A 23,860-nucleotide genomic window follows, 5' to 3' on the forward strand; every position below is an offset into this window, starting at 1 on the left:
GAGACATTTTTGGCTGTCACAGTTGGGGGTGGTGTGTGTGTGTGTGCATGTGCTACTGGCATCTAGTGGGTAGAGACCAGGGATGCTGTTAAGCATCCTATAAAATAATAAAGAATTGTTCAGCCCAAAATGTCAATAGTATTGCTGTTGAAAAACTAGATAATAAAAGTGGGTTTCACATGTTTTTAAGCTCAATATACTTCAAGTATATTTAGTCAAAACTCTTTTTCAGATGTTTGTAAATTAGACCAGTTTTGCTTTCTAATGGATTAAGCAATATTTCATAATTTGGATTCATTTTATTTGCAATAATTAGGCAACTTTGTGAACTGCCTCCAAAAGTCAGGGAAAGTTTTAATTTTTACACATAATTTCCCTCAAGCTTACCTTTCCCTGTTACCAACTCAAAGTCTTCCTTCTTTTCATTGCCCACTTCCTTCTGTTCTGGCCCGTTTCATTAGACTAAATAACCAAAACACTGACCAGAAGCAAATGCAGTGAGCACAGTTAAAATTTAGATAGAGGTTGTCTTTTTATGAGATGATTTCATTTCCCTTAGGTTAAAAAAAAATTCTTTAGGCTCTAAGCTGAAGGGGATCCAGCTAATTTTTTACAGTGTTCTTTTTTTTTACCAGATTCACCTTGATCCTCACTAGCCCAGCCTTCATGGGTCTGAGAGGTTCCCAGCCTTCTCCATCACCCACCCTTGTACCTCAAAAAAAGGGGCCCATCTGGAATCTGTGAGAGAAAAGCAGACTCCTGACATAATTTTTACAGTTTTGAAGTGAAACAAGCTTCAGATTACTTATAGAGCCTGAGATGAATTCTTTTCTGTTGGAATTAATCTGTTTAGGATAAGTAAAATATTTTATTTACCTTTAAAAAATCTCTGATTTTTCACTATTGCCCTATTGCTCTTAATAATGAATTTAATTATACCCCTGAATGATACTGGCATAGACATATGATTTAGAGATGTTATAGTATTTTTTTAAGTCCAAGAACAAAACACATATTTTGTGGAATTTAAGACATTAAAGAGCTAAAGCCCTTTGGGAAACAACATCCAAGTTCTGCCTCTAAATTTGTAATACTGTAATTCCAAAGATAAAGAAATGTATGGAAAGAACAAACTGAAACATGAAAGTATAAGTAATCACAGGAGTTGCCTTTTTTACCTGTAGTTTTGCTAGAGGTCTAAAAGCCTTTCTCTAATACAAAGTGCTTGCTTGGAAAACCACATAAGAAATGTATTTTAGCAACTCTATCCTTTCTTGATAAATAATGAAATATAGAGATTAGCTACAATTTTTTTCCAGTGTTTTAAACATTTAGTGTTTAGGGCAGGGCCTCTGATAGCCAGCAAAATGCCTGGTACATAGCACGTATGCAAAAAGCACTTGTTAAATGTATTAAAATGAACAGATAAATTCTTAGATTTAAAAAAATCAGTGTAAGTCTACCTTTGCAGTTCCTACTCCCATGAGGCTCTTACATATCTAGCAGCTCACTAGGTATTTCCAGTGTCCTCTTGTCAGTATGATCTGGTGACACATCAAATAAAAAATGTGCCCAACTAAATTTGGGTTTTTCTTACCCAAGTCTGCTCCTCTCCTTGTTTCCTATTTTTCTGAATGCAATCATAATCCTACTCGCCCACTCCCCATATCCTTCTTTGAGTTGACATCCAGCCTATTCTGGTTCTACTGCATCTTCCCCCATCTGGTTCCCTGTTCCAGTTGTCCTCACCCTCCACTACCTTTTGCTTGGACCAGTAAATACCCTCCATTTCCGCCTGCCTCTAAGTCTCTTCTCACTAAGATCTCCCCTTGCAGACTGTGTTTATTCCTAATCTTGTTGCTTGATTGTACCCCATCTCCCCCAAAGAAAAGTCCAGTTTAGCATAATGGTTAACAGACTGTATTCTGGCTCTGATTTGTCTGAACATAAAATGTAGTGATCAGGAGCTTGGACTCCGGGGCTAAACCGTCCAGTTTATGGTCTGTCATTCAAGGACTTTTTAAAGCTTATTTCTCACTTTGTAGTCTAGCCAAAATACTTCCCTTCATCTTTCACTTAGCTTTTAGAGGCCAGTTCCCCTGACCATTTCTCTGATACAGTTTTCCTCTCCTTGGAACTACCCTACCACAGCACCTGTACTTCTTCCTGCCTGCTTTGTAATCTCCCTTGGGAAAACACATTTCCAGAGAGCAGGATGTTCATCATATTCTTTTTTTACATTCCAATAAGGCACAGTGTGACTTGCACACTGTAGTTGCTCTAGAAATGTTAGGTGAGTGACATCAATTTACAGAAATAAATCTGACTCCGAACGTCTCCCCTTGCAGACTGTGCTTATTCAAAACCAAAGAACTTTATACTAAAAAAGGATAAATAAAATGTATGTAAGTTAAAACTTTAAAAAAGGTTCTTGAAGATCCCAAAGAGTCCTCGAGACTTTATTTGGGTTCCATGTGTCAATATTTAGCATATTAGACATAACTGGGAAAAAAATTCAAGTAGTTCTTTACTCGTTTTAAAAATAATAAATGCACTAAAAGTTCACATACATAATGCATTTTAAAATTCATTATTTATGTTGTATTCATCTGCCCATTCTCTCGGGTATGACACAGTACCCAGCATGGAGAAGATGCTGGACTCTTATTAGAACAAGGACTGCCTCGCGAGAGCACGGGGTAAGCCACTCACCCCGCCCACCCACCAAACGCCAGCGCGCCCACGGCTCCCGGGACACGCGGCCCCGCCCCTCCGCGCGCCGGCGCCGGAGCGCACGCGCAGGGCTCCTCGAGGCCGCGCCAAAGAGCGCGCGGCCGCAGCCGTCCCCTCCCCCACGCCTCTTCGCGTACACCGGGAACCCGTCGCTGCGGCCGTCCGGCTGCCGCGCTCGGTCGTCGCGATGGACTCTCCTTGGAATGAGCTGACCCTTGCGTTTTCTCGTACTTCCATGTTCCCCTTTTTTGACATCGCCCACTACCTGGTGTCGGTGATGGCGCTGAAGCGTCAGCCGGGTGAGTGCGGGGCGCCGCAGACCAGCCCCCTCAGGGCCGTCTCACCGCGAGGACGCCTGAGCGGGGTGAGCGGCCGGGCTGCCTCCCGCCCGGGGCCGGGTAGTGGAGCTGGAGGGGCTTTAGAGCCGGCTTGTCCGGCCCCTCGAGTGCAGACGGGGGAGCTGAGGCCGCGGGAGGGAGGCGGTCCCGGTCCTCGTCGGAGGAGGCGCGCCCGGGTCCGCGAGGCGGCGTCATGGGAGTGCGGGGCCGCCCCACCGCCGCGGGCGGGACCCGGGGACAGGTGGCGGGGCGGCCGCTGCGGAGCCCGGGGACTGCCGGGTGGTGCCAGCGCTTCCCGGGAAAGTGTTTTAAAGTGACCTGGGAACAGAACTCCCAGGAACGGCGCGTCTGACTTAGTCGCATGGGGGAGTGACTAGTTCTGGACGGCTCTCCGGCTCTGAAAGTTGTGTAAACACTTAAATAAAAAGCCTCGAGCAGGCACCCCTACCTTCCCCTGGACGCGGAGTTCTCCCACCTCGCTTGGCGTGTTAGACACAGTGGTACTTGAGAAGACGGTGGAGTCCCATTTTCGGTCATATGAGTGACATGGTTCAAGAAGTGTCATTTAGGATAGTTTAACTGTCTCTTAGAAGGGGGATGTCTTTTTACAGCGTTTTGAGTTCTTTTAAGGAGCAATATCTGTTTTTTTCTTGTATTTCACATTCCGAATATGTTCGCCCTTGTATTGCTTTACTTTTGCAGTTATTCTACCTGACTTTTTGTTTTATGGTCTCCTGTTTCTTTGAGCTCAGGCATTTTCTTTGCCTTTCTCCATGTTCGTACTGCTTTTATTCTGCCTGTCCTAGAGTCAGTGAGTGAGGGCTTGAGGGTGCTGCTTTATTACGGACTTAACTGTTTAAATCCTCGGACCTCATATATATTTTTTAAAGTTGAAATTTGTAGCTCAGTCCGAATCATTGTTTAGTGGACGTTTTGACCGGGGAAATATTAGTGTATTAAATCAGGATAGATTATCTGCATGAGAGACTGCTTCCTTGATTTGAAAATAAGTACATTTTATTATTCTGCCATACTCAGTATTTGGTATTTTCTTGTATAGGTTAAGTCAGAGATTTTCAAAGTGTGGCCCAGGAACCCCTGGGGTTCCTGACACTTCTAGGTGAAAAATTGTTTCATCCTAATATGTAGATACTGTCTTTTTCACACTTACTTTCTCATAAGTGTTCAGTGGCGTTTTCAAGAGGCCACATGACCTGCCATACTGTAAGCGATTGAATGCAGAAGCAGGTATGAGAACCAAATTTTTTTCTACTTGAAGCCAGACATGAAAGAGATTTACTAAAAAAATGTGAGTTTTCTCTCTAAATGTTTTTTGCTTTGGAAAATAGTTATTTTTCATAAAGAATATATTATTTGTTAACATTTAGTGCATTTATTATTTAAATAATGAAGACATAAAGAACTATTTACAAATTTTCTCATAATTTCTAATATACTAAATATTGATAACCCACATAAACAAAAGTTCTTTGGGAATCTTAAAGAATTTCTTTTTTTGAGTCAAGTCTCTTTTAAGGTTTCATTTACATACATTATATTCACCCCCTTAAAGTTCTATGATTTTGGACAAACATATACAGTCAGGTAACTCTCACCACAATCAAGATACAGAACAGTTTTATCACCTATCCTAGATTGCCTTTTGCCCCTTTGTAGTCAGCCTTTCCCAAGCCTCTGTCTACCATTGATCGCACTAGTTTTGAGGGTTGCAGAGGAGTCCTGAGACCAAAAGCCTTGAGAACCACTGGACTAGCTGAATGCTAATACAATATGTCACATGGTATAAAAACCTTATATTCTAGTACCAGTACTTGTAAGCAGGTAAAAATTATAGAATTCACACAGAAGAGTGTACCTACTTAATTTAAGCTTTTACCAGGATTGTGTTAGTCTTACTTGTTTCCTTTCACAGTACTTGCTGTTATCAGTCCTAAGTATCTTGTCATTCTCATGATCAGAAAACATAATTTTCATTTGCATCAGTCATGGTTACTAATGAGTTTGTGCTTTTTTGGGGGGGGAGAGGAGGTAATTAGGTTTATTTTTATTTATTTATTTTTTAATGGAAGTACTGGGGATTGAACCCTGGACATCATGCATGCTAGGCATGTACTCTACCACTGAGCTATATCCTCCCTTGAATTTGTGCTTAAGTTTATTGGCCATTTGCATTTTCACTTCTATAAATCTATTGAGTTGATCATATTGTTTTTCCTATTTAAAATGTAATGTAATACATTAAAAAATAAATTATCCTTACATTTTTGTCATAAACTCTGCTTGTTTGATGTATCATTTCACTAGGGGGTTTGATTTTGCCAATACTTTATTTAAAATTTTACTTAATTGGCAGCTTTTTTCTGTTCCCCAGTGACTGATTCTCTAAAACTCAGACCTGTAGTACAATAAAACTACAATTCATCTATGTACTGCTACCAGGATTCTTCTTATTCCCTCAACCTAGAGTACATTTTGGAATGTACTCTACCACTCCCCACTTTCTACAATTTACATCTTAACGATTTGTAGTCTAGATCTTAAAAGGTGCTGTTGGGGGCAGGCGGGTAAAGGGGATTAACTCTTACGTGGTGTTGGTAAGGGTAGCATCCATCGCCTTTTTTGTTTGCTTTAGGTTGTAGTTCTTCAAATCCAGGGAAAGGTGATTTTTCCCTCTCTCACCCCAGCTTTCCTTTTCCATGTGACTTGTGCTTCATAAGTAAAGACATCAGGGTATTATTTAATATGTTGGATTGTTTTTTATTTCTTAGTTTACTTCCATTTGCCTCATACTTAACTGTAGTTCCTCCTGTACTCTGGCATCTGATGTCTATAGTTTTTAGTTTTGTCTGGCAGTGTAGGTTTTTTGTTTGTTTGTTTGTCTGTTTTTTCCTGTTTTCTTGGGCATTTTATTAAGAAGTTGGAAAATGCTTCTTTGAGATCTGTTGGTCAGAAATCATTTTAACAGAAAATTTGCATCGTCAATTTTAATCTCTTATCTCACATTTAAAATCTGTCTTCTCTGTTTTTTCCTCATTTAAGTCTTCATTAAAATAAACACATATCTTTAATCCTACATTTATATCTGATTGTTGTTTTCTGTAAGACTTTCTGAAAATTTAGAATTATCTCTACTTGATTTTTACACACAAAATCTATTACTTTACTCTTAATTCTCTGACCACTGTTTTGCTAACTTCTTTCAAATTGTAGGTAGTTCGATTAAACAAATATTCATTGAAATGTATCAGACACTGTATTAGATGTTGAGGATGTTAAGATGAAAGATACTGTTATAGCCCTAGAGAAACTCAACTGTGCTGTTGTCATTGTCGTCTCCCCCCACTGCCCCTGTTCCTCTTCCTTCCCCTCCTTCTCTTTCCTCATAGTGTCACATAGGTTGCACTACCTTTCTTACACAATATTCATTCATTTCTGTTACATGCAGAACATTTTAGTATCTTAATTCTAATCCTAACACATCTTTTTAGATAGGTATTATTGAACTCATTTTTCAGATGAGGAATAGTTTTATGGGAATAAAATACCCTTTACTTAAGTCACATAATTTGGTAAATTATAGAGCTAGTTTTTGGGCTGATTTCAAAGTTCTCAACCATTCTGTGCTCTCTCTTTGCAGATTCATTTAATGTTCCTGGTTTCTCAGTACTTAGCACTTTCTCAATAAGTTGTCATTTGACATGGTTATTTTCTCCTGTGATTTCTGTCATTTCCACATCACCAGTCAGTTTCTCCTTTGCTTTCAGAAATTAAATCCAGGAATAAAGCATTAAATCTGTAGATTCCTTTGGGTAGTATGGCCATTTTAACAATATTGATTCTTCTAATCCAAGAGCATGGAATATCTTTCCATTTTCTTAAGTCACCTTTAATTTCCTTAATCAGTGTTTTGTAGCTCTCCATGTATAAGTCTTTCACCTCCTTGGTGAGATTTATTCCTAAGTGTTTTATTGTTTTGGGTGCAATTTTAAAAGGGACTGTTACTTTACTTTCTTTTCCTGCTGTTTCATTGTCAGTGTAAAGAAATGCAACTGATTTCTGTATGTTTATTTTGTATCCTGCTACCTTGCTCATAGTCTCTCATTTTAAATTCTTATAAATTACGTGTTATTCTCATTTTATGAAAGTTGAAATTTAAGCCAAGAGAGGTTAGAGGTTCTACAGAGAGTCACAAAACTGATACATAATCACAGCTACTTCAGTGACTTGTGATAAGACTAAGGGAAATTAAGGGTAGTAAAATTGTCATATTCACACTTTTGAAATATTTCACATGTATTTTTCTCTCATACAGTAAACATTTATAGAGCACCTTCTTTATATTAATGTCTCTTAGAGTCTCAAGGGATAACGATCTTATAATGGAACTAACACTTGTGAACAAAATCTAGAATATGGTGTGTCTTAAGAGGAAAGGGTAAAATAATGTGAAAATTGAGGGAAAAGGAAAGTTATTTTGACAGACTTAATCAGAAATGCATATTACATGAGTGAGTAATCTGTGTGAAAGCATCAAATTTAGTAAATTTGATTTGGACTGTTTTAATGGTCAAAGGAAAACTGGGTTTTGAATATTTGAATTTGGCTAAGCCAAATTGTTGTGTCAGATGGATGATCATAATGCTAAATCTTCCATTAGAGTAGCACTAAGGGATACAGAGGCTAGAGATATGAGCTAGTGTTCCCTAATAGTATATTTATCAGAAGTAATCAGTTACTTTGGAATGTGTCTTCATAGTAACTGTGCTATAGCTCTTGTTCAGTTAGAGCTCCCATTTCCAGAATCTGTCCACAGAGCTAACCAGGGTATGCCTGTGAGAGACAGAGGGAACACACACACACGCGCACGCACACACACACACACACACACACACACACACACACACACACACAGGATGGGGTTGTGGGAGAAGAAGAGGGAAAAGGTGTGCTTATTTATGTGTAAATAAGCATAGAAAAAAATCTGGAAGGTGTCACCCATAGGAAATGAGTATGATTGAAGGATAGAAGTAGAGAGGAAAGGGGAATTTTGCTTTTCATTTCTGTTCACTTCTGTCATAATAGTGATAGCTGATACTTACTGTTACTATCTGCCAGGCCCACATTCTAAATGCTTTAAACGTACTCACTCACAGTCAACCCTTACAAAAATCCTGTGAAGTAGGTTTTCCTTTTCCTTTTCCTCCCTCCCTCTCCCTGCCCTGCCTTCTGTCTCTCTCCATACACACACGCACATGCACACATATGTATGTACTTATTTATTTTTTTTTAAGATGTGGGAGAACAGTTACCTTGTGGCGTTCACACAAAGAGTAAGTGCTGGAGCCAGGATTTATAGCTGGGCAATTAAACTCCAGAGTCTGTACTGTTGAGGACTCTGTATTGCCTCTCAGTATGAGAATGGCTCAGCATGGCAGTGAATGTCCATTGACCAAAGGAAAAGATCATATTCATCACTGTGCTGACTGACCAGTGTTATAATCAGTCATCACTGTACAGGGTAATACCAAACAGTGCCTGTATACATATTTAGATGGATAACAGTATATATGTATATAGAGAGACATATTGGTCTCACATCTTACGTAAGGGTTTGGCTCTATAAAGACAGCATGACCACGTATCATCAAAATAACTCTTGAAAAATATTTAAGTTTAGGAGAAATTGCTACACTGGAGATTGACGTCTTGTTTTATAGTAAGTGTTTCAAAACTAATTTTTCTTCCATATTGGTATAGGTCGCCATTTCTTGAGTTATCACCAGATGCATATCATTAAACCTTGGCATCACTTCATTTGATGGGATATGTACACCACTGAAAATTCACATCTGCCAACTCATGTTCACTCCTGGGCACATTTTGTTGTGTGGAATGGTGGGTTGCAATATTTAAATTTTTATCTCCCTCTCCTTTTTTCCCCTGAGCACATATAGATGAATTCCCATGTTAGTACAAGTATGATGTTACTCTACTGAACTCACACATACATTTGCATAATTTATTTTATTGTCTGTTTTTGCATAAATGTGCCTCTCCCTAAAAGGTAACAACAGTTTACAGTTTGGTTGGGTATTCTTGAATACCTTATTTTATGCATTAGCTGCATGTGTGTGTACCTATAGAAATACATCATTTTTTCTTTTCCCCAGCAAATGATTTCTTACTGTACATATTGTTTATATACCGAAGGTTTTCTTTTTGTCATATCAGTTCATGTAAAGCTGCTACATTTGTTTTGAATAGATGCATTGGTTTTCTCAGATTGGATATGACATAATTGGCTAAATTTTTGTTTAATTTTATAATTAATAAACTTTTTTTCAAGAATTCATATATCATCAAATAATATAATCAATATAATTAAATAAATGTAAAGCCCCTTTGACAATCTTCCCTAATTCTAAGCTTCCTCAGGAGGTAACAGTTAATATTTTGGTGTATTTCAGACCCTTTTCTGTGCATTCCATGTATGTACCTATACAAATACATAGTGTTTGATTTCTGCCCATAAATAATTACATGCTATAATATTTTTTTCAACATGATTGTATTTGGTTTTTGTTTTTATTCAGCAGCATGTCTTGTGGATCTTCCCATGTTGATATTGATCTACCACACTCTTGAATTGCTCTTGTATACCATAGTACAGCTGATCATGGTTTGTTTAACTATTCCTCTGATGGTGGCCATTTATAGTTTTCATTTTTATCACAGCATTGTAAACAGCACTGCTTCAATATTCTTGTATGAAACTCCTTGGGCACTTAAGTCAATTTAAAATTTTAATTGATAACTATGAAATTGTTTTTCAGAATGGTTTTGCTTATTTTTATTCTCACTAGAGGTATATGAATTTCCTCATACTTTTACCAATTTATTGATATTAAGTTGTAATTTTTTTTTTTTTTGCCAATTGAAGGTGTGTGAAGTAACATTTTTAATTTTGTTTTTGTTTGATTAATGATGAGTTAAGGACTTTTCCTTTGTTTATTTTTTGGCATGTTTCTTAGTGATTTATATTTTCTGCTTTGTGACTTGCTCATTTTTCTATTGAGTTTGTTGTCTTTTTCTGTTGATTTATTGGAATTTGCTTTGTTAGTTAAAAAAAATTGTTTTATCCCATTTTTTTGTTAAATAGAAGTTTTAAATTCTGATGATGTCAGACTTGTAAATCTTTTCCTTCATGGCTTTTTTTTTTTTTTCTGTTCTTAGATTGCTAGATTTTTTAAAAAACTTAGAATATTGAATTTTTAGCAAGTGATCTTTTACTGTCTATCTAAAGGAATGATCATAAATTTGTTTATATAGTGAATGATTTTAATGAATTTCTAAATATGGAATGTCCCTTAAATTCTTTGGATGAAATCTACTTGGTTATGATTTATTATCCTTTTGAAAAACTATTGATTTCAATTTGTTATTGATGTATTTGTGCACTATACTCATAAGTTAGAATTACAGTGTGTCTTCTTTCCTCTTTTGTTTCTTCCCTCCCTCCTTTCCCTTCTCTCTTCCTCCCTGACTCCTTCTCTTTCTCCTTCCTCTCTCATTCTCTCTTCTTTGTTTTCTTTATAATTTTATGTTGGAGTTATGTTGTTTTCATATAATGATTTAAGCTTTTCTAAACTCTGTAATGGTTTGCTAAACTCTGTAATAGTTATGTAACTTAAAAAAAAGAGTAACCCAAAACTATTTGATAAATGTTTCCTATTAATTTATCTGAGTCTAGCACTTTCTCAGGATAGATCTTGGACTGCCCTGTAACTTTTTCCATAGTTATTTGTATGTTCAAATTTATATCTGTTCTTAAGGGAATTTTGCTAATATCTAGTTTCTTAGAAAATTGTCCATTTCAACTACATCTTCATATTTATTAGGTTAAATACATGTTGTTTTCTTATAATGAGAAAAGCTCTCAAATCATTTCCCTTTTTTTTTTTTTTTTGCTTCTAATGTTAGGCATTAATTTTCATTCTTCTTCCCTCCCCTGCCTTTTTCAGACTTGTTGAACAATGGTTGTTTTATTGGTCTTTTCCAAAAACAGCTTTGGGTTGGCTTTATTAATTGCCTATCTCTAGCTCCCTATTTTAGCATCTAATAAATTTCTACTTTTGTTTTTATAATTTGCTTCTATGTCTATGGCTGACTTGAAAAACTTTTTTTGTACTTTTTCCTTTAATAATTTCAAACTTAAAGGAAAGTTGCCAGACTAGGTCAAGGAACTCCTATATACTTTACCCAGAATCACCAACTATTAGCATTTTACCTCACTTATTTTATTTTTTCCTATCTGTACTGACATATAACTGACAAAATTATACATATTTAAAGTATACAATGTGATGATTACATATATACACATAAACATTGTGAAGTAATTACCATAATCAAATTAGTTAGCACATCCATCATCTCATATAGTTACCTTTTTTTGTATGTGTGTGGTGACAACACTTAAAACCTATCCTCTTAGCAAATTTCAAGTATAAAATACAGTATCATACAGTACTATTGACTACAGCTATTACACTGTACATTAGATCCTAAGAACTTATTTATCTTATAACTAGAAGTTTGTACTTTAGCATCCTCTCTGAATGTTTTTGTTTATGCATAGTATTTTTTCAGAACCACTTGAGTGTAAATTTGGAGGCATTTTTGCCCAGTTACTTCTAATTACTTCAGTTTATTAATTTTAAGAACCACTGTACAGTTATTAAAATTAGGAAGTTTAACAGTGATACACTACAGTTATCAAGGCCACAGTCCATATTTAGATTTCATCAATTGTCCAAAAAGATCCTTTATAAATATTCTTTATATGATATGATCTAGGAAATGCATTGCATTTAGTTGTTTCTTTAATGTCATTTAATCTGGAACATTTCATCAGCCCTGTTTTTGTGTTTCTAGACTGTGACGTTGTTAAAATATAAGCTATGTTGTTATTTGTTTGTTTTTTCAGAATAGCCCTCAATTTGAGTATGTCTGATTCAATTAATTCAGGTTATACATTTTTGGTAGAAATACTGCAGAAGTGATGATGTCTTCTTGGTGCAAAATGTGAGGAGTCACCTGATGTTGTTTGTTTTATAGTTATATCTTCAAGATTTGTCCACCCTAAAGTTACTATTTTTCTCCATGATTAATAAGTAATTTGTTAGGAGACACTTGAGATAATGTAAATACCTGTTCCTCATCAACCTTTCACCTCTGGTTTATTTTGTTATTCTGTTTCCAGCTTGTCATACTGAAAATTTTGTTTCTTTATTTCAGCTTTTATTTTCCAAAGTACTTAAGATTATAAATTTTTCTTAATGTATCGCTTTGACATATCAACCAGCGTACCTAGAATAGGGTTGGGAATAAAAGGAGACAATAGGTGGGGAGATTGTTTATAATAATGTACTACTAGGAAACTGACAGTAAGATCCTGAACAGAGTTTTTAAAGGTGCCCCAAATCACCCATGTCCTAACAAAATGTTTCCAGTTTTGATTCAAAGAACAGAAGGTGCCATTTATAATCATGATTGTCACACTTATGAGTAATAATAAGTCCTAGAAAGTTATGATATTAAGAAGTGTATTTCTTTAGAGCCACAGGTACCTCAGGACTTGTTTAATATACAGTATTTCAGACCACATTTTTACTTTATCATTTCAGGAGCAGCAGCGATGGCATGGAAGAATCCTCTGTCAAGCTGGTTTACTGCTATGCTCCACTGCTTTGGTGGAGGAATTTTATCCTGTATACTGCTTGCAGAACCTCCACTGAGGTTTCTTGCAAACAACACTAACATATTACTGGCATCTTCAATCTGGTAAGCTGCCATTGTGGTAAACTATGAGACATTAAAAAATTGTTCTGTAAATTATTAGTTAATGGAATTTTTTTCTTTAAAAAATATTTTATGTTCCTAGAAAGTCAATGCATGTACAAGGGAAGGAACCCTAATAATGCCAAAGGTTTTAAGTGCAAAATATGTCTTTCTTACCCTTCTCCCTTATCCTCTCCCAGAGGTAGGTATAGTTACCATTGTTTTATGTATCTTTAGTGGAAGCATTTCAAATATGAAAGGGCATCAAGTATTTGACCCCAAACAGTTGATCTTGTGAACCGAACCCATACACATAGTTATGCAACAGGATAATCAAGAATGTGATAAACTACACAGAAAGTCCTAGTGATTATGAGTCATATTTATGGTAATTGTTCTTGTACTCCGTTGGATTTTTCAGAGCCTTATGAAATTTAACATTAATTTTGTTTTGAATTTAATTTTGAAGTGAAGGAGAAATATTAGTAGGAATTGCTTTAGATTCTTGCAAATCCAAATTCAGTTATCTTTAAGTGGTTTGATCCATCAAGTTAAAAAAAAGTATAATACAAATCAGAGAGCCTTGTTATATCTAAAGCAAAAGCTATGCTTTTGATTAAAAACCATATCACTGAAATATATAATGTTAGGAACATCTAAATTTAATTTTTATTGTGATAATTTAAAATGAATATGTAACTAGTCATAAAAGGAAATATAAATAATAGGAGGACTGAGAAAAAGTAATAGTGGGAACCTATGGCGGTATAAACTAGGAGTAGAACAATAAATTTGATAGCTAATATTTATTGAGTTGTTACCATATGTCAGCTAAATTCTTTTTATTCATTGTCATATTTAATCACAAGAGTCCTATGAAGTAACTATTATTATTTCCATTTGAGAAATGAGAAAACTGAGGCACAGAGAAACATTGCTAAAATTTTTGTATTTTGTGAATTATTGAGCTAGAATCAAAACCAGGAAGTTTGACTTTAGAGCCTTTACACTTAAACAGCCACTGTCTCTTATTGATTTTTTTAACCATCTCTTAAAGTATAGTCTTCTAGTTGCTATGTGTTTTATGTCATTTTTATTTCCAAGGACTTTTATTTCTATAGCAATATTTTAAAAGGATATTAGCCATTTTGGATAATTTTTTGAGTGTAGATGCTGAAGTACTTGAAAAGTAAGATATACATAAAGAAGCTGTGGTACATTTATACAGTGGAATACTACTCAGCCACAAAAAAGAATAAAATAATGCCATTTGAAGCAACATGGATGGACTTGGAGATCATCATTCTAAGTGAAATAAGCCAGAAAGAGAAAGAAAAATACCATTTGATACCACTCATATGTGGAATCTAAAAAAAGAAAAAAGACTCTAATGAGCTCATTTACAAAACAGAAACAGACTCATAGACATAGTAAACAATCTTACAGTTACCAAGGGGGAAAGGGGGCAGGAAGGGAAAAATTGAGACTTTCAGATTTGTAAATATTAACTACTATATATAAAAATATATAAAAGAACAAGTTTCTTCTGTATAGCACAGGGAACTATATTCAGTATCTTGTAGTAACCTATAATGAAAAAGAATATGAAAACGAATATATGTATTTCTGTGTATGACTGAAACATTTTGCTGTACATCAGAAATTGACACATTGTTACTGAGTATTCTTCAATTAAAAAATTGGCAAAACCAAAAAAAACCAAAACAAAAATGGATATCCAGAGTCTGGCACTTTTAATCACTTCCACTACTCCTGTATACTAACTACCAATATTTCTTGCCTGGACAGTTGCAGTAGGTTCCTAAGTGGTCTAGCTACTTCTTTCGTTATCCCCCTGAGTCTGTTCTTCACATAGTAGATAAAATGAGTAATTTACAGTAAGTTGGAACATATTACTGCTATTCTCAGTGGTTTCTTATCTTATTAGGAAGAAAATTCAAAACTTATCGTGGCCTTTAAGACCCTACAGAATCTTCCCTTCCTGTCTCTTTAATGTAATGTCTTTCTACTCTACTTCTGGTCCATCTGCTCCAGCCACATTGGCTTTAGCATTTGTTGAACACAAAGGTATTCTACCTCCGTGCCTTTGTGCTTGCTCTCTTTTGTCTGTAATGTTCTTTTCTTAGAAAGCTCATATTTTCTTTTTTGGGGAAGATCTTTTCTGAAAAAAACACTTCCTCTCCCATGACTATCATATCATACTTTTTTTTTTCTTAGACGTATTGCTATCTGACATGTTGTCTGTTTATTTCTTTTTAATGTTGGTTTGTCTCACTCCACTAGAATAATAGCCTATCAGAGCAGGGGCTTTGTTTTGTTAACTGTGTGCCAAGTACTGCAGTGAATACGTTGCTAAAGGAGTGGACTGCTATATGGTGTTATATTAAATGGGATTTCTATACTTGAGTAGCAAGAAATTACAGATCTTGATTAGTCGATTCACTGAAGAAATAATATTGCTTGTCTATAAATATATATTTTTTTGGCTGAAACTAAAAGATATGTTAGAAATAGAAAATAAGAAATACATTTTTATGTGGTGAATTAATAGTATAGTATTTAATTATTTGTTAACTTGAGATCTTCTATTATCCCCATTTTACATAAGATGAAATTGAGGCTTGAAGAGTTGGTAAATAATACGGTCTGGATTTCAATTTGCATGATCTTGACCAAGAAGAGTTTTCATTATGAACAATATGTGTTTTTTAATTTAAAATTTTAATTAATATTGAGTAGGTACAAAAGAATATTTATAAAATATATGCAACATGTAACAAATTGGTATAACAAAAACTTGTATATCCTTCATTTAGATTAAGAAAAAATTGCCACTTACAAAAATATTCTATTATAAAGTAAAAACCACAAAAACCAAATATATGGCCTAATGAAATTTTTTGTTAGGTATATCCTTGAAACCATGACCCAAGTCAGGAAATAAAGCTTTGCCATCCATCCCAGAATTTCCTCTTCTGTATCACATTCCAATCACAACCCCTTTCACACCTTAAATAACCATTATGATAACACACCATTATTCTGACTTTTATGGCAATCAGTTCTTTTCATATTTTTATAATTTTATCATCCAGATGTCATCCCTAGACACTATAATTTAGTTGTACCTATTAACAATTTTAATATCTCTTAAGTCTCTTTCATTTTATAGAGACCAGAAGAGGCTCCAGATATCTGATTAGCTTTCTTTTTGTTGACATTTAGCACTCTTTTTATACTTAATGACTATTGTCTAGTAAGTAATTGAGAATTACAAAATGGCAATAGGCAAATTCTATCTTCTTATGTATTAGTTGGGATAATATAAATAAATACTTCCCACTAATTATTATTTGGTTACCCAGTTGTATAGTTTATAAAGGAAAGGCAGGATAAATATTTGATTCTTTCTCTTTATTTACCAGTTCTCAAGATAATGAATTAGTCCTCTGCTATTCTTCAAAGATGACCAGTTTTTTTGTTTTGTTTTGTTTTTTGTTTTTAGTGAAGTATGAACTCATGGATTTAAGTGTATTTTATGGATTTCAATAAATTGCAGTTTTCTCACTATTGAAGGTCACATCGTTCCATCATTGGCCACTGGGAATTTCTTCACTTTGGCTCTTGAGACTTTGATTAGCTTCCTTGCTACTTAATGTAAGATTCATCTTGTACTTTCTTCTTGAATTACTCATTTCTCTAAAAACTGCTGGTTCCTTTTAGTGAGAAATGGTATTTCGAGACCACAGTCTGAGCATTAGACATGTTCATTATTACTGGATTAGTTATTGTTTCTAGGCCTTTTCAGTGGACAGAGCTATGAAAAATAAGGATAAAATAATTCATGAGTTCATTTGATGTTTCTAATTCAAATTCAAGATCATGGAACTTTTATTTAACCTTTCTGTTACATGTGTATCTTTTTCTTCCACACTAAGAAGCTTGGTTCTTAGGGGCACAAGACACGATAGAATTAGGATATTCCAACATTGCTCATTTATTCTGTATTCATGCAATACACAGTTGCTTTGGAGTAACAGTATGAATGCCATCACTGACATGATTACTAAACATAGTAATTTTTTTACATATACACTTTTCATTCTCCTCCTGTTTTTTACATGGAAGTACTATTCTCCATTGTCATAGTAATAGCTGCTATGTGCTATACTCTTCCCTTATTAATCCTCATTCAGTCTTCTATAGCCAACTCTGTATTTAATGCTTGTCACCAGTTCTTATGTCTGTGTCTCTAGTAATTTTGGTTGTCTGAAGCTTTTTCTCTAGTAGATTCATCTAGAATAGTAGTCCCTGAATTCTCATGTGCTAATAAGTTTGTCTGTGTCTTTTGTACGTGAAAGTCAGTTTTATTTGATATAAAGTCATAGGATTCAACTTTCTGTCTTTGAGTATTTTAAATATATTACTCAGTTTTCTTGTCTTATAAAGCATTGCTGTGGAAAACTCTGATGATCATTTAATTTTCTTTCACATGGTCTTTTTAAGATGCCCCCAAGTTTTTTTTTTTTCCATTAAAGCCTAATAATTTAAATATAATATGTCTAGGTGTTGGTCATTCAGAGTCAGTATTCTTGGTACATGGTCTTTTCTTTTTAGTAGCTACACATTTTTTGTTTTTGTTATAGTTTTTAATTGAGAAAGTTATTTTGGTAATTGTACTCTTTTCTTGCTTTGGTTTTCTTCGAGAACTCCTATTGGCTCTTTTTTTGCCTTTCTTCAGTGAACCTTTTTATCTATCTTTTTAAAAAATTTAAAATATTTTCCTTTTTACGTTCTGTTTCTTTGAAGGCACTGTTATTTCATTTCTCTTTGTTTTTCTTCTAGTTTAATCTTCATTACTGAAATAATTTGTTTCTTTTTCTTCTTTCTTATTCTTCCTGAAAGAATTGTATATTCAATTCTTAGTTTTTCTAATTCTGATGTATATTGTTCTTTTATGTGTTGTGTCACTTTCATAATGTCTTTAGCTTGTTTTGAAATAGGAAGTTGCAGTTCTGATCTGTTTTGTGCACACATTTTTCTGAGTACTTTCATTGTAGGTTTCTTTTTCCTCTTACAGTAAATGTGTATGGGGTTTGACCTTGATACTTTTCTGTTGGTCATTTTAATGTGGAATCAGGTTTCTTGAACTTTTAAAATAAGGTGGACTTCAGAAAAGATTTTCTGACTTCATAGAGCTCCTCGTCCATTGTTTTACACAGTATTCCAGTGACCTGCTTTCTGAGATTTCCTGGGTCTTCTCTCCCTCCCTAGTTTGGTCTGGACTTTCTCCTTTTGTTGCTCTGTCTTGCTCAGTTTTGATTATATACCAGTGCTTTCTTCTCATTGTGGGGCTTGTTCTAGAAGGAAGCCTATGTAAATCGCAGTTTTCAAAGTTCACGGGGACATCATTGGTCCAACCCCTTCAGACCTTCTTAGCATAGACCGTTTGCTCTCCAGGTATTGGAAGTATCAGAATCCCTTCCAGTTTCAGCTGTTGTTTTTGTTGTTTTTCCCAAATGGGCCTGCTGTGCTTTCTAGTGAATACCCTTTAGCTATTTGTCATCTGTTTTGTTCTTAGGTCTGTTAGTTGCCACCTTGCTGCTTTCTTCTTCCTGCCAAGCAGCGTAGATCTTGTGGGTGCTGGTGATTTGTCTCTACACATTTGCATTTTGGGATTTGAAGGGATACCTTGTCACATAATTTTGTTGTAAGTGCTGTGGGTGGGATTTTGGCTTTGCTGTCTAGTTGCCCTGTCTGTTTTTATGTGGGAATTTGCAAAGATCAAAATCTATTCAACTGCTGGTGCCACCGTCTTCCTAGAACCCTTGCCAGTAGTGTTGATGTCCCCTGTACGCTACCCTCCACCTGCAGCCCGATCCTGTCTCCTTTCTTCCTTATTCAGAGAGAACCATCCTTAATTTTTATACCTATTGTTCCTTTACTTTTCTATGTAATTCTGGCATATGTTTATATTCCTAAACAATATAATTTCTGAAAGTTTTATAAGTACAATCATATGTATGTATTTTTTGGTGACTTGCTTTTTTTGCTCAACCTCTGTTCCTGAGATTTAGTCTTACTGTGTATGGTTGTAATTTATTAATTTTTACTGCTGTATAGTGTATCAGAATGAATTGTCATATTCATATTCTCTGGTGACAGAGAGTGTTTCTAGTTTTTTTCTATTACAGTGTTGGTAAGGACTTGATGTACATGGGCAAGATTTTCTCTTGGTATATGCTTGAGAGTAGATAGATTTACTGAGTTATAGGAAAAGTGATTCTTAAGCTCTACTAGATAATGATACATCATTTCCCAAAGGAATTATGCTAATTTACATTTCCACTGTAATGTGGAAAATTGCACCTCACCTAAAAACCTAAGAAATGGACTTTACTAGTAACTTATATGTACACTTATATTTCTCTCCCCCTAGCCCATCTCTCTGCACTTTTTCCACAGATAACCTCTACCCTGTTTGTGTTTCTCTTACCGTTTAAAAAAAGGTGTGCATCTTATATATGAGTATCTAAACAATAGTTTTTTTAGTTTTATTTGTTTTAAAATGGGGTATCATACCCTATATAATTCTCTAGGACTTTTTTTCACTCAGTATTATGTTACTAAGATACATCTCTGTTTTGTTTGTAGCTGTTGTACATTCCTTCTCACTGCTGTATAATCCATTATATTAATATCTATATTTTATTTATTCTTCTGATGAGTATTTCTATTGTTTCTATTTGTTTTGTTTGGCATTACAAAACAACAACAGTAGCAGCCACTGATGTAGTACTTACTGTGTCCCAGACACTTTTCTGAGTGCTTTACCTTTATTACCTCATTTAACCTCACTGGTGAGGTAGGTACTCTTTTATTTTCCTTTAATAGAGGAGAGATCTGAGGCAAGAAGGGTTAAATAACTTGCCCGAGGTATCACGGATATCTGGTAGCTGGAGCCAGGATTCAAACCTCAGCTGCCTAGTCCTTCAGTCTGTACTTATGCAGTGTATTGTTTTGGACTTGGGGAATACTGACATTGTCTCTGTTCTCACCTGCCCTTAAATATAGAAAAATAATATTTGCTTAAAGACATAGTATATTTTACTATTTTCATTTTTAAGGTTTTAATGTTGAAAGCAAATGTGTGATCTTTGCTTCATTTGATTTTAATTTGGAAATAAAATGGTGTTTGTAATGTACTTTAAACTCTAGCAGGCTGAGCTAAGGGAGTATGTGAATTCATTTATTGGGTAAGTCATCTTTCCTTAGTATAATAGCTCGTAGTGCTCACATCTGGAGATTAGCACCATCTACTGGCAAAGGGAAACAGTAACTTAGTATGTCATAGTGTGTTTACTGTTGTTTGGAAGACTGTACCCTTTCATAGGATTTTTCTTTTTGAAAACTATTTGTGGGGGAAATAAATATTTTGTAATTTTTCTGTGTATTTATTTTTATGACAGTTTGTTTTCCTTTAACTTCCAAGTATCAATTATATACTGCACATTTGCATAACTGAGACTCCATTTTTGTAAGGAAAAATACAAGAAAAGGTATAGTTTTATAGATTTGTCATTCTGTAATAGTCCTTTTCAAAGCATATGTACAAAAGTATTAATTTATAAGAGTAATAAGAGCAAGAGCAAAGCTGTCAGACTCATATGAACTGTATTTAGTTTTTTCTGTTTTGGCTTAGTTATACTGTCTTTGGTAGTCAGAGAAGGGGAATTAATAGTAGGGCATTCTCAGTGACTAACTGTGGGAAGCTCAACTCCTGTTATTAACCTAAATTCTAATTTCATCTTTCCTACTTGAACTGGTTTAGCTTTCATTTGTCAGTAGCCTAGCATCCTGTTTTGTATCCTGTTGTAGGCTAACTTCTGTTAGTTAGCACTATTCTTTGTCCTTTTTTTCTCTCTATTAACCTCAGTGGCTTAACGTATGAGAAATTGCCTTCTTGTTCCATTTCATACCGGATAAGTTCCATTTCTTCTTTTCTGATATGTTTCCTTTAAGCACATGTTAAAAGTTCCTTAGTGTTGCAATTTTAATTAAAGGTGAAATTATAATCTTTACAGAGGAAGGACATGATGATTCCTTAAGGAATGTTGGTTAAGTGATTCATTAAAGGATTTTTAAAAAGCTAACTTGTGTTATAGAGCAGGAATAGTTGTTTAGGGAGCCACTGGTCTGTTTTGCTTACTTGTAAGTCTACGGAGCACAATTAACAATTGTTCTTTTGCCCTGTGGCTGTTTAACACTTGAAACAAGACTGTTCTCGGTTGAAAATATTAGCATATTATAGGCATACTATAGAAATATCTGATTAAATGCAATAAAGACATTAAAAATAGCAATAATTACAAATTTTAGACCATATGCCATAATGTTGAATAGAAAAAGTCCAAGATTGCTGTTGTAGTAGTACTCTTGTAGAATCCAAGTATAGGCTTTTAACTCACGTTGAAGATAGTCTCAGTATAGAAAATGAGAATAGGGCCATTTGTATTTTTGTTTTGTTGTTTTTTTGTTTGAGTATTTTGAGCATACATTACTGCTAAAGTGAAACTAAATCTCCCTTTCTTAATCTAAATTATACTGGATACCAAAATATTTTTATTTTATTTAAAAATACATTCAAAAATTGCTTATTTAAGTGTAATTCTTTTTCTCCCCAGTACCTAAACTACTTCCTGGAAACTTGTTCCATATTTAAATAGAGAATTGTATAGAGGCTTCAAAAATACTATATGAACATGTAAAATTTTTATATCATGCAGTAATTTTTCAAAAGCTTTTTACCACTCTTAGATTATTTAATCCTTTCTCTCAAATTCTTTAATTATCAGTTGATTCTTTGGTATGATATGTTTTATATTTTGCCTTCAGATTAACTGCTAATAAATGACTTAAATCAGGTCTACTTTTTATTATGCTGAGTTTTAGGTGAGAGGAGGGTATTAAGATGAATGATTCCTGCCGTCTAAGACTATTATAGTTTATTATGAGCGTTGCAGCCTTTATATATTATAAAGAAAAATGTATAAAGAGCTGTGTTGAAGTGTAGGAACCAGTGTTTTAGGTGTACAGAGCCACTGGAATTTAGTTTGAACTGATAATATTAAAACAAAACTCCCAAAGGCAATGTATATGGTAGTATTTGAGTGGGATCTTGAAGAATAGTAGGAAGGAATTGACAAGTAGAGATGAAGAAGAGAGGGTGCTTCAGGTTGAACAAACCATTACATCTTGTATTGGGTCTTTGAAGCAGTGTTTTGGCAGATAGGTTTCATATTCCATGAATACTTCTGGGAATTCTGACTTTATGAACGATGAATTACAATAAGATGAACAACTTCTTTAAGAAGAGATAACATACTTTTTTCATGCAGTGTATTCTGTATTGCTCCAAGGTGTATGCTTTAAGCACAGAATTGTCTGCCAGAGAGTATTTTAGGAATGGGGGGAAAAGTGGTGTGTTTCCCAGTTAACACTACTGTTAAATTGTTGAAAGATGCTTAAAACAAATGAAACTTCAAAAAATAATTCACCTGAGGAGGAGTGGATTATTCTTAAACTAATATCACAATTTGACTGGTTAAAACTAAAGCTTCCTTAGCTAAATGGAGAATGAGCTTCATGTTCTTTCAGCCGTATGAAAATACATTTTTTAAACATAAATATATCTCCTTGAGAACTATGACCTTTCTCTGTATAGGCTGCACTTTATGTACAGAGGTCTGGTCACAAGTGAAGATGTAAGTGGAGTTGAAATGCAGCCCCTAGCTCAGCTACCAAGGGCCCTTTTCTAATCCTTTTCCAAAGACAGAGACAATCTAGCTAGAAAAATCCCAAATCAGAAGTGATTGTATATTTGCCTAATTTTGTTAATGGATTCAGCCACTCAGCTTCTAGTGCTAGAATAGTGTAGGCACAAATTAGGAACTCAGTGAATACTTTTTGCATATACAGAGTATTCAGAAGTATAAAATTTATGTTCCTTTTGATTATGACTTTTTGATAGATTATTATATGTGCTTCATGTGATTTTAAAAAAATGACTTTACCCAATCAGTGGTCTTCTTGCTGTCACATTCCATGTTTATATGGATAATTCCATTTGTTGTGTTTTTATCAAATTATTATTGCTGACATGCTGAATTTTTATTTAAGGTTCCACTCATATTAAAATATTTAAAATTTAATTTCAGGTATATTACATTTTTTTGCCCATGTGACCTAGTTTCCCAGGGCTATTCATTTCTACCTGTTCAACTCTTGGCTGCGGGAATGAAGGAAGTGACCAGAACTTGGAAAATAGTAGGTGGAGTCACACATGCTAATAGCTATTACAAAAATGGCTGGATAGTCATGATAGCTATTGGATGGGCTCGAGGTAATATTAACAATATGTGTTCATGAATATTCTGTTATTGATCTACTATGACTACTGAGCAATTCTCTAGTTACATTAATGGGGACCAGTACTTTAATAAGAGTCTTTGTTGGAGATAGAAACCTTGTTTCTGTTGGATAGTAAAATTAATTCAAAACTGACACTTTTCACTAGTACTCATCAGCCACTATTTTATTTTCGCTAGTACTCATCAGCCTGACTATCTTAAAATACAGAATTTTTATTATTGGTTTGATTAGCAGCATAACCAGAGGGATTCATAGTTAATTAAGGTGTATAATTTATACACCATAAATAAAACAAGTTTACGTAAATTATGTGGTGCATGTAATTTTTAAAAATTGCCATTTTTTCAGCCTGAACAGCCTGAATAGTAAATGTGATTGATTATGAGTTCATGTTCACTCTGCATCACTTACCTTTATTGTCCTTTTGTATGTAGGAATTGAATAAATTCCTCAATCTATTGTTATAGCATACTGCC

General features: G+C 34.6%; 1 protein-coding gene across 1 annotated transcript in view; it reads left to right on the top strand.

Annotated features, from left to right (window-relative positions):
• The first annotated feature begins 2,828 nt into the window (after nt 1–2,828).
• TMEM38B (transmembrane protein 38B) overlaps nt 2,829–23,860 on the top strand; it is a 40,673-nt gene continuing 19,641 nt past the window's right edge. Inside the window, exons 1-3 of the mRNA XM_010978701.3 lie at nt 2,829–3,032; nt 12,779–12,935; nt 23,171–23,355. Coding sequence (XP_010977003.1) covers nt 2,921–3,032; nt 12,779–12,935; nt 23,171–23,355 — 454 coding nt within the window. The 5' untranslated portion in view covers nt 2,829–2,920. The remainder of the gene's footprint in view (nt 3,033–12,778; nt 12,936–23,170; nt 23,356–23,860) is intronic.

The sequence above is a fragment of the Camelus dromedarius genome, chromosome 10, assembly GCF_036321535.1.
Source record: "Camelus dromedarius isolate mCamDro1 chromosome 10, mCamDro1.pat, whole genome shotgun sequence".
In the NCBI taxonomy this organism is placed as follows: domain Eukaryota; kingdom Metazoa; phylum Chordata; class Mammalia; order Artiodactyla; family Camelidae; genus Camelus; species Camelus dromedarius.